The sequence below is a fragment of the Phallusia mammillata genome, chromosome 4, assembly GCF_965637545.1.
Source record: "Phallusia mammillata chromosome 4, kaPhaMamm4.hap1.1, whole genome shotgun sequence".
NCBI lineage: Eukaryota > Metazoa > Chordata > Ascidiacea > Phlebobranchia > Ascidiidae > Phallusia > Phallusia mammillata.
Window position 1 is genome coordinate 12826231 of NC_137255.1, and position 13252 is coordinate 12839482.

The 13252-nt window shown below is 36.6% G+C and overlaps 2 protein-coding genes across 4 annotated transcripts; both read left to right on the plus strand.

Moving 5' to 3' along the window:
- The first annotated feature begins 1612 nt into the window (after positions 1 to 1612).
- LOC145223152 (zinc transporter ZIP13-like) lies at positions 1613 to 7081 on the plus strand. Of its 3 annotated transcripts, XM_080089506.1 has the most exons (10): positions 1613 to 1693; positions 1778 to 1829; positions 2744 to 3141; positions 3508 to 3621; positions 3953 to 4089; positions 4261 to 4404; positions 4543 to 4683; positions 4938 to 5070; positions 5165 to 5264; positions 5324 to 7081. In XM_080089506.1, exons 3-10 carry the CDS (start codon positions 2745 to 2747, stop codon positions 5394 to 5396), a joined length of 1239 nt encoding a protein of 412 aa, XP_079945632.1. In that variant the 5' UTR covers positions 1613 to 1693; positions 1778 to 1829; position 2744; the 3' UTR covers positions 5397 to 7081. The 3 variants fall into 3 exon arrangements, with proteins under 3 accessions (XP_079945632.1, XP_079945633.1, XP_079945630.1); XM_080089507.1 differs by lacking the exon at positions 1778 to 1829; XM_080089504.1 differs by lacking the exons at positions 1613 to 1693; positions 1778 to 1829 and having other exon boundaries at positions 2588 to 3141.
- Positions 7082 to 10202: 3121 nt separating this feature from the next.
- Positions 10203 to 12965, plus strand: LOC145222267 (uncharacterized). Its single transcript, XM_080088356.1, has 3 exons — positions 10203 to 11149; positions 12073 to 12181; positions 12250 to 12965. The coding sequence occupies exons 1-3, from the start codon at positions 10895 to 10897 to the stop codon at positions 12657 to 12659; spliced, it is 774 nt and encodes a 257-aa protein (XP_079944482.1). The 5' UTR covers positions 10203 to 10894; the 3' UTR covers positions 12660 to 12965.
- Positions 12966 to 13252: the final 287 nt, after the last annotated feature.

Genomic DNA, 13252 nt, shown 5'->3' on the forward strand with positions numbered 1-13252 from the left:
GAAACTAGCTAACAACAAAAAGTTTGTCGTAAAAAACGCTAATGAAGTTGCATTTCATATTTCATTACGACTTTGTGGCTCCTAGTGTTTTATTTACTATGTGAAACTGGTTCGAATGGCTCTTTAAGAGGTAAAGGTTGGCGACCCCTGGTCTAGTTAAATCGAAAAAACAACAACCACGCTTATTGTTAATAACGTACAGTTGGTACTTTTACAAAAATTAACGTGCCAGCTTGTCGAAAATTTCGGGCAGTTTAGAACATCGTTTGAAGTACACTCAATTTTAGAATTAATAATGCGTCGCGTATACCAGTGGTCGGCAACCGCCGGTCCGCGAGGAGTTTGTTACCGGGCCGTCTAATTTTTCATGTTAATTGCTATAAAACATTTTGCCCATGTATCCCGGGCATGATAAACTAATTTAAGCGTTTTTTAGCTATATATTTGTAGTTTTTTGAAGACCGGTCCGCGATAAAATTTTAGTTTCAAAACCGGTCCGCAGTGCAAAAAAGGTTGCCGACCCCTGGCGTATACAACTCAATGCGTTAAATAGGCAACGCGTTGTAAACAAAACAAGCGACTTTAAGGCGTATAAAACGATCATATTGATGGCTAAGCGTATGTGCTTTGTTGCGTAAAAACAAAGCTTTTTGTAATAGTTATTACAGAGAAAATAAATGTTAAATACTATAGTAATTTGCGACGTCCGCGCTAAATCGTTTTTATATTTATTGTTCCGCTTCCCCGTAATTTTGTCCTATTTTTTGAAACGTGCAACGCGGAGTTACCGTGCACCAACATGCGTTTAATTGCAACAGTAGCAGGCAGTGGAATTACGTTGTGTAAAGCTTATATACTGCAAGTTTTAACGTAGTCTCACCATATGTAGCGACAGGAAATGATTTTGGTATTTCATGACGTCATTTTGTGACGTCATATAATATGACATACCCGGGAAAAATTAAAAGTCGGCGCCAATACTTATATCAACTGTAAGTGTTTTGCGCGGGTAATTTAAAAAAATCCGATCGGCTTTTTAAAAGGTTTGGTGAATACTTCTCCAAACTTGGATCGGCCGATAGCACTGTATCGGCAGTATCGGATCTAACACTGATTATAAACGTGTAAAATGTAGCCTAGCCTGTCCTTTGTGACACAATATTTCGTAAAATGTAAATTGACACATAATCTGATAGGATGGTTTGATGTTCGTCATTGAGAGCTTATGACACATAACCTGCCGGATGAACGATTTGACAAATCGTAAACTTTAACGACGATTTGGTTATTATAGGTAAATTGTTAGGTTGTGGTAAAGAATGGACGTATAAATTTTAAACATGAAAAGCAAAAGCTTTCACATGTAGCCTAAAGTCCAAGCCCAGACTGCTCAGCAAGTTGTTTGTCAACTGAGTTTATCTTGAATCAAGTTTCGGGTATGCTGTGGGATTAAAAACTTTCTTTGGTGGGTAGCGTATATATATATATATAATATTACCGGTAGTCAAAAATTGTTTATTTTTGCTCTGCTTTAGATTGTACTTCTAACACTAGTGGTCGCAGCTCAGCAAGAATTAGCTGAGGGACTTTTTTTCTTGCTGTGATTTTAATCGTGTTGTCGTATGTCAAGTGACTGACAGTCAGGCTGTCGTATTAGCGATGTACTAAAAAACAAAGGATAATGTTACCCACCGTATGTTGTTTTTTTGTACTGTTTGTGTTTACCATTAAATTTGAGATATCCGTTTAAAAAAGTATTTTATTTTTTCGAATTCAGTTTGTGATGATGTGTTGCAACTTGCAAGTTTTTGTCAATCGTCATACATTAGGTAGGGTACGATCTACGATGACAAACAATAGCAACGCATGAATTTATTAAAATCTGGTATATGTTTTGTTTCCAATCTTATTAGTAAAATTGCAGTAATTAACAAATCTAAATTTTTACTTTGATTCAACTTTTTATGTGTGATTTAAAGTGGTTCAACCATAAAAAGCAATGCAAATGATGCTAAATGCAATAAGGAACAAAACCCATCTTCATAATTTTTTTGCCAAATTTCTTACCGTTTAAGACAGGGGTGGGCAACCTTTATTCCTGTAGGGCCAATTATAAATTTCAAAATTTTATCGCGGGCCGCACATGTGCATAACACAAAGTGATTTTGCCTTGTTTCTTACCAAATATGCTTAACTGCAAGTATAATTCGTATTTGATTCTAGCCGCATTTTGCCAGGTCGCAGAAAACTAGCATCAGGCGCATTAATCAGCTCAAAAATATGTAATAATTGGACTCGTTTGCCAGTACTTTTAAAATCCAAGTGTCTCTGTGGGCTGCACAACCGTTAATGAAGGGCCGCATGCGGCCCGCGGGCCGCAGGTTGCCCACCCCTGGTTTAAGATGTAACAATTTTGGACTAAAATTAACTGTAGCGTAAACCCCTGATTTAAGGGCATTCACTTAATATGCATATGTTGAACAATCTATTGCAGACAACAGGTCAGGTACTGCAAAAGTTTTACTATATTTACTTACACCTTCAAATGATATATAACCAGTTAATGAATTGTATCCATACCACTTTGTTGCCTTTTTTGTATTGGTAACAAGCAAGTATTGGTAACAAGCAAAACTTAAACCCTAATGAAAATATTGTGTAACTTTGTTTTTTAGCGTAATGTTATACTTTCTTTGCCTACTGCAGTGACAGTAGCAATTAAAGTGTACATAATGTCTTGTAGGATGATGCACGGAAAGGTAAATCACTTATTTCCAAAGTATGGTGCTGTTAAAGTGTTCTTCATCATTCTTCTTGTAACTGGACTTGCTCAGCCTATTGAGCCAATCTTAAGCATCCACCGAGCTGGCAGAATGTCCAAGCTTCTTTCGAAATCCACCACTGCTGTTAACGATAGCATAGGAGATGTTTTTGAGGGAGACATGTCAATAAGCAAGGACGATAAAGACTTAAGTAAAGGAGTTCACAATGTGGACCAATCCAAAACAGTAACAACAAGTTACACACGCAATGAAGCTTTACTTTTTGCCTTCACAAGTTCAACTTTAGTGGGATTAAGTGGTATTTTTCCTCTATTGATATTCTCAACTGTAAAAAATGGTCTGGCTTCTAATGGCAAAGGTAAGATACAAGTTATAGGTATCATTATACATACTATGAGATGTTTAGTTAATATGTTTTTAACATGTTAAAACAGTGCTAAATATTAGTTATCATGCATTTCATTATCTGGTGACAACAGTTTCACCAGGTGGCTCACCAGGGGATGTTTGAATCTTAAGATTGTGGGCAAAAAAACTTTCCATATGTTTTGCTTTGAGACCTTGATATTTAAAGAGTAACCTTAAATGTAAAAATAGTGTTGTATTTGTTGAAGACAAGCTGAAAGTTTGGTCTTACAAATCTATTTTTATTGTGTTTTTGTTAATTAGCCAAATCAAGACCAAATTATCAAAAAAGCACTGTACTTCAAATTGTGTGGTTTAGGTGATGCAAAACTTCTCAATCGACTGCTGAGTTTTGCAATCGGCGGCCTGCTTGGTGATGTATTTCTGCATTTGCTGCCTGAATCTTGGGAGCATCTAGCAATGGTTAAAAGTGGTATGTACAAGACTTTAAACAAGTAAAATTTAAGTTTATGCTTTAATAAAAATGTTCCTTTGCATATTGCAAAATACATGTATGTCATATTAGTCTCAACACAAAGTACAACTCCTAAATTTGTAAAGTATTTGGTTTTTTGGTTGGATTTGGTAGTATTAGTGTTGGCGTACAATGCAGCCAAACACCCCCGCCACCATATGGTGTCATGCAATGCAGGGTTGCTTCAATCTGAGTTCAATCAGGAAGGAAGTAGTCGGATTGACTGCTCTGGCTTTTTTCTGTATTCAGAAACTTTGTTGTGCTGTACAATTGTTTTGGATATTTTTAGATGGGAGCCATGATCACTGGCCAGCCACTGCAAATGGTTTATGGATCCTTGTGGGATTAATCAGTTTCTGTTTGCTGGAAAAAATGTTTCCTGACACTGAAATACTGCCAGTGCAAAACAACAAAGTTTCACCAAAGGTGGCCTTTATTTCCAACTTATGACTTAATGTTAAATGTTCTGGGCATAATAAATAAATAAACAAATCAAACAGAAATGAAATGCAATAAATTATTTTTTTCGGACCAAAATCTTGTTATGCATTGTTTTCCTGCAACAACATTAGTTAAATTCATAATTTGTTTTTTTAGACCCCAACATTAAATTCCAATCACAACAACAATAATATTTTGAAAAAGAATGGTTTTGTTTCCAAAAAAATGAAGGAACCTGAAAAAACTACCAATGAAGCAAAACTAGAAGACAGAATAGTTGTGACAGGAGCAACCATAAAGGTAGTTTTATAAAAAACATTGTGAATTTAGTAAGTTTTTGTAAACAGTACTAAAAGAAAATGACTTAAAAATAATGTTTGTGTCCAAACTCAGCTAGTGGTCCATAATGTGCTGAACTTTTATTGTTCTGTGTTTTAGACAAGTGGTTATTTAAATCTTCTTGCTAATTTCATTGACAATTTTACTCATGGATTGGCCGTTGGAGGAAGTTATTTGGTCAGCAGGCATGTTGGCATTTTAACAACTGTTGCGATTCTTCTTCATGAAATACCCCATGAGGTTATTTGTTGTTTACTGTGTGAATCTACATAACTATGCTTTCAAGTCAAAAATATATTAACCCACCGAAATCCTATGCTGCAAAATTAGTTTAGGTCCCTCTACATTATAAAATAATTACGGTGTTTTTTTTTAAAATTTATTTAAAGTCTTATTGATTCAATATTTGAAAAAACAGTTTCTACAAAAATATTTGGTTAAAAAAATAAAATGATAAATGTATCGGAGATCGTAACCTGTTGTGTTGTTTGAAGGTTGGGGATTTTGCCATTCTTCTTAAGGCCGGATTCAGCCGATGGCACGCTGCCAAATTGCAAATTTTAACAGCTGCTGGTGGTTTGTTGGGTACATGTCTGGCGTTTGTTGCGGAGTCCGCCAAATCAGCAGGTTTGTTATTTGTGTCAACACATCAGCAGTTTAGGTCAATGAGGGGGATTGACATACTTGCAATATCGCGTTAGTTACACATGCAACATCACAGGTGATCAAGTTGCTTGGATCCTACCTTTCACCTCAGGCGGTTTCATCTATGTTGCACTGTGCACGGTCGTCCCAGATATTTTAAAAGAAACCAGCCCTAAGTAAGTGTGATTTTAAAGGTTAACCCTGTTTAAAATTTAATTTCTTGTTTCTTGTAAAGGGAGTCGTGCATACAGATTTTGACTATTGTTCTGGCGATCGGCATAATGCACGCTGTAAGTTACATCGCATGAAGTTTGTCCTTCCAACCGAAACTGACATAGTTTCACATTTGCGCTGCTATGACGCCAGTCAACGATATCCAACAGGTGACGCCATTCCAGTTGTGGCCACGTGGTGATTGAAGACAAGAAAAATGAACACACCATAATCGGGAGTAGTTTTACTTGCTGTACACAATTGCGTTTATGCTGAGACTCACACCAGCAGTATTTTTGCCGCTATTACGTGTTTTATCGTGATATTGCCAACCAAGTGTTGTTATTTGCTAAAGCAGCTGTTTGTAGAACTATTTCGGCTTCAGCGTGCAATTACAGCGCTCTTGTCAACTTTTTTTGACTACATATTTTATAAATAGTCGGAATAGTTGAGTCCCTTTTTTAATTAGTTTTTTCTCTGCCTGCAAGCATTCAGCGTTCATTTGTGGAAGTGCCAGTCCCCACTAAATATCGTGCCATCGACTCCACTGAGATTATCATTATTATTTTTTCTTATCAACTATCAGTGTGCAACAGTTTTTCTTCATTTTCCCACTGCAGCGATCATTATTGTTTTTTTTTATTCGGTTGCTAGCAATGACTGCTCTAGTTCGTTACCGTTAGCAAACATTTCACACCAAACAAAAAAGTTTAAGCGAGTGACTGTAGCATAAAACTTCTGCATGTCATTGCTTCTCAAGCATTGTGTTACGAAACGTTTATTTGCATTGACGGTTGAAACGACCGTTGAACCCGATAAACCAATGGCTGATGACTATCCAAACTGCAAAAGATATATAACCTTTGAAGTATTTCCTAAAGCTTCTAAAAATTCATATAAAGCTTACTTAAAAAAACGCAGTTTAAAATCACAGTGCCTTTGTTTCAAACATGATAACTTGAACTAATAATGCCGAACAAAAAGTTTCCACATAGTTTACCTGCGGTTTGGGTGTATAAGTTCGTTTATTATCCAGCTAGTGCCCTTTCTACGTGTATTCTTCAATGGTGTGCAATAAGTTTAAAACTGTATTACGTTTTGCCAGCGTTATTTGTTCTCGCGCCACCTATCGTTTTATGCAATGTTGAGTATTGCGCATGTTATGCAGTGTACAACTTATTGAAATTGCTTGCTATGTAATCATACCACTGGACCTGTAGCATTTGGATTTGATCAAGTTTTTGTCTTATTGCAGTTGTTTGTTTGTTAAAATACTTTCACTAGATTTTTTTGGTGCGCGTATTTTGCAATTTGTTTCAAAGCAGCAAAGCAGATCAATTTAAAGCTTGTTTCCTAAACAAGTAAAGTGACCTCGTTTGTATTTGCGGAACAAAATATCTGACATAATTTGTGAAGAACTGTACATAACTTTCCGTGTTTGAATCTACTGAAGTTTGTTTTTGCGTATTTGTTTTTGCGTAACCGAAACCTTGCAGTTTTTAAATGTATTTAAATTCATCTTTGAATTTGCAGTAATAGTAGATTTACAAATCTTTGGTTTTATTTTACGCCAACGAACTCTCAAAAGTTATTTACTATCTAAAATAGGACGTGGCATTTTTATGCAAGCCATCAGCAACCACAAAGTTCGAGATAACTTAACCTTGTGACCACAATGTTGTTTGTTGCATCATATGTTTGGTTTGCGGTGACAGTGGCTTGCCATGCATGTTTTATTGTGGGATTGTTTACTCCATGCAATAAAAAATTAACGAATCCATTTGAGAAATGTTTTTGAATCATTCTGCACGGATTCCAACAGGTTGTGAGCGTTTAGTTTTGGAACAAGATGTGCTCAACGATGAACGACTACACAGATATTGTGGATTGTTATTTTCATTAGTATTATTTTTACAGAATATTCACACTAAATCTAAAGTGAAACTAGATTCCTAAATTTAATCGGTCAATTTTCACTAAATCCAAGAGTATTACAAATCCCAATGTGATCAAAGATCAAAACCAATATTAACCGGTAGGTGACATTTTTTGTCTTTGGGATAGAATTCTCCTCGATAGTCCAGCAAATTATTAATATATTCTGTACCAAACATTTAAAAATTAATATTAATGTAATAAAGTTTTGTAAACTTGATTAGTTTTGCAGCAATCTTTTTTTGTCTTTGTTTCGTTTCTCAGTGGGCGGGCAACGCTTAAATGCGTTGCAAGTCCGTCGGATCTTTTTTATTTAAGTTTTTTGACCTTAGAACTAGGGTTGGCCCGATACCAATATTTTGAACCGATACCGATACCCGATATTTTACCCCAAAAGTACTGCGATCCGATACCGATACCCGATACTTTGCAAACAAGCAACAACATTTTGAAACTGATGTATTTGTAATGTGTTTTCCCATCACAGTTAATATAACAACATACTAAGTCTAACACATTAACTGCTTTTTTCCCATCACAGTTAATTTAACAACGCACACAGTATAATAAATCACTGAAACAAAACACTTCACCATTTAAGTCTTAACACCAAGAAACAACACTAAACTACTGGCACTAAACATTTTTTTACAGTATTCAGAAATTGAAATGAGTAATCAGTTATCATTTCACACATTGTGCTTGATGACAATAAGTTTGTTTACGTTTTCTGGTGACAAACGGTTTCTTAAAGGAGACACAATATTACCAGCAACAGAAAATAATCGCTCACAAGCACTACTGGATGGCAGGCCTAAAAACATTTTAATGCAGGAAAATTTGCTTTGTTAAGCTTCCAATTTAGTCGTTATTAAGTCGCTGTAGCGAATTAGGTCATATTATTTCATTAAATCCAAAACGAACGCGTTTTTTTAAATGTAGTCCCATAAATATTTCATCACAGCCGATGATTGTTGTTTTTTTGCCTCCTTTCATTTTCAATTTTACACATGATAAAGTCTCAAAAAAAGTATCGGTACTTGTACCGATACCGCTAAAGTATCGGACGAGTACCGATACTGCTCGAAGCATCGGGTATCGGCGCCGATACAGTACTATCGGGCCATCCCTATTTAGAACCTTACTTCAATGTGGTTACCCATCCGATTACACTGGCTTAGAGCAAAATGTCTTGATCGGGGAAATACAAACGACAAAGAGAGAAACGCGCACAGCCACTCGTTCGTTTTTGCTTTCCAACTAATTTCAGGTAAGGCTGAACTTTTGGAAATGGCTTCATAAGAGACCTATGGTTACAAAAACTTATTTACGTTGATCATGCCCCCTTTTTTTTTTCACGGGGTTCGAACCCAGGACTCTCCCGGGGACGAATCCCGATCAGGGTTTTTATGTCTGTATATGGGTCAGGCGCGCCAGCCCTTGCCAATGCGCCAGCCCTATGCCAGTGCTCCGCAACCGGTGTGCCGCGGTACACTGGTGTGCCGCAAGACGATGCTGGGTGTGCCGCCGGTGTGGCCCAAAGAGGGTTTTTGTGTGGCCCGCGAACTAACTTTTAAATTTTAGGTGTTTACCTCAGGTGGAATACCCTGTCAGACCACTGATTTTAAGAAACGATCATTCTTTATTAGTAATAGCTAGAAATAAATGCGACGTTTTTATCGTATGATAGAAATAGTCCCTCCTGTTGAAGGTCAGCAATTTCAATTGTTGCGTCATATTTTTCAGTTGTTTTGTCGTTGTATGCCATTGTTTTCACACATAGCAGTTTATTGCACTTGTTTTTTAGTTTACTACACTGTATATCTGTTTCTTGCATTACATATTTTTGTTCATATTACTTTTACAAAATAGTTCCAATAGTACGGCCCTTTATTAACGTAAAAATGTTTTTGGCCCCCAAAACGTTTAAGACCCCTGGGTTAATGCTTTTTTCAATCTTTCGAAAAATTTCAAATCGCATTTTTGGTTCGGGTGTGCCGCCGAACATTCAAAGCTTGTATGGTGCGACGTGCGTGAAAAAAGGTTGCGGAGCACTGCTCTATGCGAAAGTGTACGTCTTTTGCCCTTTTTATTTTTAAACCAGTCAAAACCAAAGATTTACTTTGCAGTTTTCGAGACAGTTTTAATAACATGTACGTATGAGTCAACTCAAAACGTTGTTGTTCGAAGGCAACATGTCGGTGGCCAGAACTCTAAGGTAGGTATTTAAATGTAGTTTGGCATTGGCAAGAAAACAAACCGCAAAATCTTGCCTTGACAACCGGTCCAACCAGTCGTGTAGATTTGAGCGCGATTTGCAAAGAATGGCAAGCCCGTAATGATAAGATCAGTGTTTATAAAAGATTTGGTTACTGTCAACTTCGGTTTCTACCGAACGCCACTTAATTTGTTGTCAGACAAATACTGATGTATGCCGCGAAATGGGATCTGTGATTACATTATTTTTTAAAGTTTACATCGTTTCAGATTTGATTTGGTTGGATGCCAATCGTAACTTTTTTTGCGACAATTTTTCGCTACATTGTTCTATAAAATACGAAAAAAGTTTTTAATTTTTTTCTCTTTTGCAGTGCTTCTAATCGAACAGTGTTTCTAAACTGAAACATAGTGGTGCGGTTCTAATGTGAAAAGTGGATCCAGGTATTAATCTGGTGTCCTGTTCCGCATTTAAACCGGTTGCAAATTACACCCTTTGCAAGCATTAGCTGAATGTTCCATTTACCACAGACTTGATACATATAGCGCCTGCAATCTGCTTTCATAAATTTTTAATGGTAGTTTTAACCGCGAATTTGCGCACTAGCGGACAGATGTTCTTTGTTACAACTATGCATTTAGGTTTGTTAGCAGTCAACGAAGGACAGGGTTGTAGTATATTTGTTGCTATTTGAGTTTAATGTTAATACACTTAAGAATTTATATTTTGGTTACGTATAGCTGTAGATTAGAAGCTGTATAGTATTAACTGAATTGTTGTATGATCGTAAACATAATCTAATCAGCTAACGGGTTTATATGTTTTGATTTAACAAATTCAACCCTCTAAAGTCAAAATTATAGCGACGATACGAGAAATGGTGCACAAAATATCTTTGTGTAGCCTACTGTTAAATGTTGAAACCCGCAAACCAGAAAATTGGCACATCGTTTTCAACTTTGCACGCTAATAAAACCACAGAATCATTGTCAACAGAAATACAGGTTGTTCAAGAAAATTATTCAGATTTGCGGTCAAATTCTCGGCTTGATATTTTGTATGGTGGGCGCATTTGCAAGAGCGCAGTCATATAGCTTTTTTAGGTGCGCAAAGGAAAAAAGACCGATTGCCGAAGGCCATTCGTACGAACGCCATGTCTACCTAGAAACTATAAACTCAATTCTGACTTGTAAGTTATACGGTACTAAAAATATAAAGTGTATCAGTCAGTAAAACGCCTTCCTGATCTGTGCTGATTAAAAACCCTTAAGTCATTTTGCAGTTTTTATCAAGTTTTGTCGAGCCAATATTTCATCTTTCTGCTACAAGTCAGTCGTACATATCAGTTTGCTTGTTTTCATGGCACAAAGGTCGGCGTGGAAATATTATTGATACATAGCGTTTTCTTTTTCTTTCATAACAATTGAAAATGTAAATCTGATGATGGAAAGAACAGAAACGATGTCCAGCAGCGTCACAGAGGTGGTCGATTTTACTGACCAGTTTCAAAGCAATACTACAATCGGATCACAGTCAACGACCACATCTGGTGGTGAGAGCAGGACTGGTTACATGGATTTCAACATTACTGCTGGTGTATTTCTTATTCTTTTGATTGCAATCGTTACTGCGTTACTACTATGCTGCTGCAAAACGTACCTTGTTTGCAAGAAAAGAAGACAACAGGACCAAGGCGTAAGTGATATATATTATGTAAAAGTCCCTTAAGTTTATTACCTTGTACAGAAAGTTTAAATGCAACAGTTAAGAGTAAGAAACTAACCAACAAATTCTTACCGTTTGTGAGCGTTTTGTGTCGAATTACTGTTTTTTTCATTTAAACACGTAGAAGATCCTGTTGAAAAGTCAGTGGGAGTGCAAACGAGGCATGTGATATTTGTTAATAAAGTAGCGATTAAAGTTATAACTCAAAAGAAGTTGCATTAGCGATTTGGCACAGCGTTGTTTATATTTGCGTGGACATATGTTGAAATTTTTGCATTCTTGAAAGTGAACGCCACAGAAATTTTATCGCAGAACCGAGAATACGCTAACAATCAAATTTCCATGCTCGTTTGCGGTGACGACCACCTGCTGTTTTGCCCGTTGCACTATTTATGTTTGACAAAGCAGTGCTCATGCTGTGACAACCCAATTCCAGGCAAGCTTATAGCGACAACTGGGGTATTTATTACCAAAATGCTCTTCCCTGCGTGAAGTTGTGGTTGTAGTCAAAGTGTGCCTATTCATTCGCTAATTCACAGCTCTGAAAGTTCAAACTGAAACTGGAGCATATCGTGCACATGAAAAATGTGACCCAAACAAACCTTTATTAATGTGCGACAAAAGTTTTTACTAGTGTTTGGAACAACATAAAAAAGCGACGTCTATATTATTGCAGATTTTTTTTTACCATATCCACTCGTACACGCGTGTTATACTTCTTGAGTGAACAAACATACTTGTTGTAATAGGTTTGTTTGGGATACTACACAATAAAGATTGTTGTGATCCGATGCTTCTAATAAAAACTTACTCCTCGCCCAAAACACAATAAATTAGACTTACTGTATCGTATTACAACAGTATTTGAACATAAACCAGTGTCGGTTTTGCAGGGTCGAGCAAACAGCGGAACGATCAATCATCCGCATGAAGGAAACACAGAACAACCACCAAGTTATGAAGATACAATGTCATGTGCTGTTGCCCGAACTTCTTCAACTCGTAAGTTAACTTTTAGCAGTTGTTAAAGAGCAAAACGTATCACGCTAAAAACAAAATTTTCTGCTTAGAGTGTGCTGGCACATTTTCAAATATAAGCAACAATCAACCAAAGAATATTGAAGACACGATTGCTGTTTATTGGTCAAATGACACCGAGGAAGAAGAACCTCCGCCAGTTTACTCTTGCGTCGTCATTACAAATGAACTTGCTTTAGAAGGAAATCAACTTCCTCCTCCACCTGAATATGAAACTTCGCAGAACTTTGACGCCTCTGCTACATCACCTAGCGGCTATCAAAACAACACAAACCGTAACCGATTTAGGTCGCTGTTGCGAAGTGTGGGAAGTACAATTCGGACAATTTCCTATTTAGTTTCACAAGAAGCCACGCCTCCTTCAACCGAAAACGTTTCTTCCAATTCGCACAACGCTGAAAATAGTTCCACTGTGTTGAATGCTTCTCAGTTGCAGAGCTAAACACTTTTTTCCTATTTTTTGTAACTCTAATAGAAAAAAAAAAGTCATTTGGTTGTTCCTTTAGGTTTGTTATATGGCATTAAGATCACTCTATCACGGTAAAGTCAGTAAAGAAGCTGATCATTACCATATATAGTCGGTTTCCCTGGTGGGTATGCAATTTTTTTTTTGAAAAACGATTATTCCCGTTTTAATTTGTTTTATAAAAAGTTTGTTTGTTGGTTGTTGTTGTTGTTGTTTGTTTGTTTGTTTGTTTGTTGGCATCGTTTGCAAACATTATTGATAATAAACAGCCGCTTTACAAAGCTTCCGTATCAAAAAACAAAAATTTAACATTTCACAACACTACTTGAAATGATGGTTGCTTCTGAGCATTGTTGTATAAGTTATCATTTAGTCGTTTCCAACATGAAAGACTTAAACTTCAGAGGTCTTCACTACAAAACTAAAAGAAGTGATTCAACTTTAATCATTGTACAATCTACCGATAGCACGTTTAAAATCCAAGCAACCATATGAACAAAGATTTCAATTTAAATAGTGCTACGCGTACGCAGTGTTACAGAAGGGGTGACAAACAAATCGTTAAGGGA

Bases quoted from the DNA above. Each gene is read 5' to 3' on its own strand.
- LOC145223152 (XM_080089504.1), top strand. From the start codon at position 2,733: ATGTCTTGTAGGATGATGCACGGAAAGGTAAATCACTTATTTCCAAAG. The intron at 4,405-4,542 runs GTAGTTTTATAA...TCTGTGTTTTAG, and splicing joins TGACAGGAGCAACCATAAAG to ACAAGTGGTTATTTAAATCT. The intron at 4,684-4,937 runs GTTATTTGTTGT...TGTTGTTTGAAG, and splicing joins TTCATGAAATACCCCATGAG to GTTGGGGATTTTGCCATTCT.
- LOC145222267 (XM_080088356.1), top strand. From the start codon at position 10,895: ATGATGGAAAGAACAGAAACGATGTCCAGCAGCGTCACAGAGGTGGTC. The intron at 11,150-12,072 runs GTAAGTGATATA...TCGGTTTTGCAG, and splicing joins GAAGACAACAGGACCAAGGC to GGTCGAGCAAACAGCGGAAC. The intron at 12,182-12,249 runs GTAAGTTAACTT...TTTTCTGCTTAG, and splicing joins TGCCCGAACTTCTTCAACTC to AGTGTGCTGGCACATTTTCA.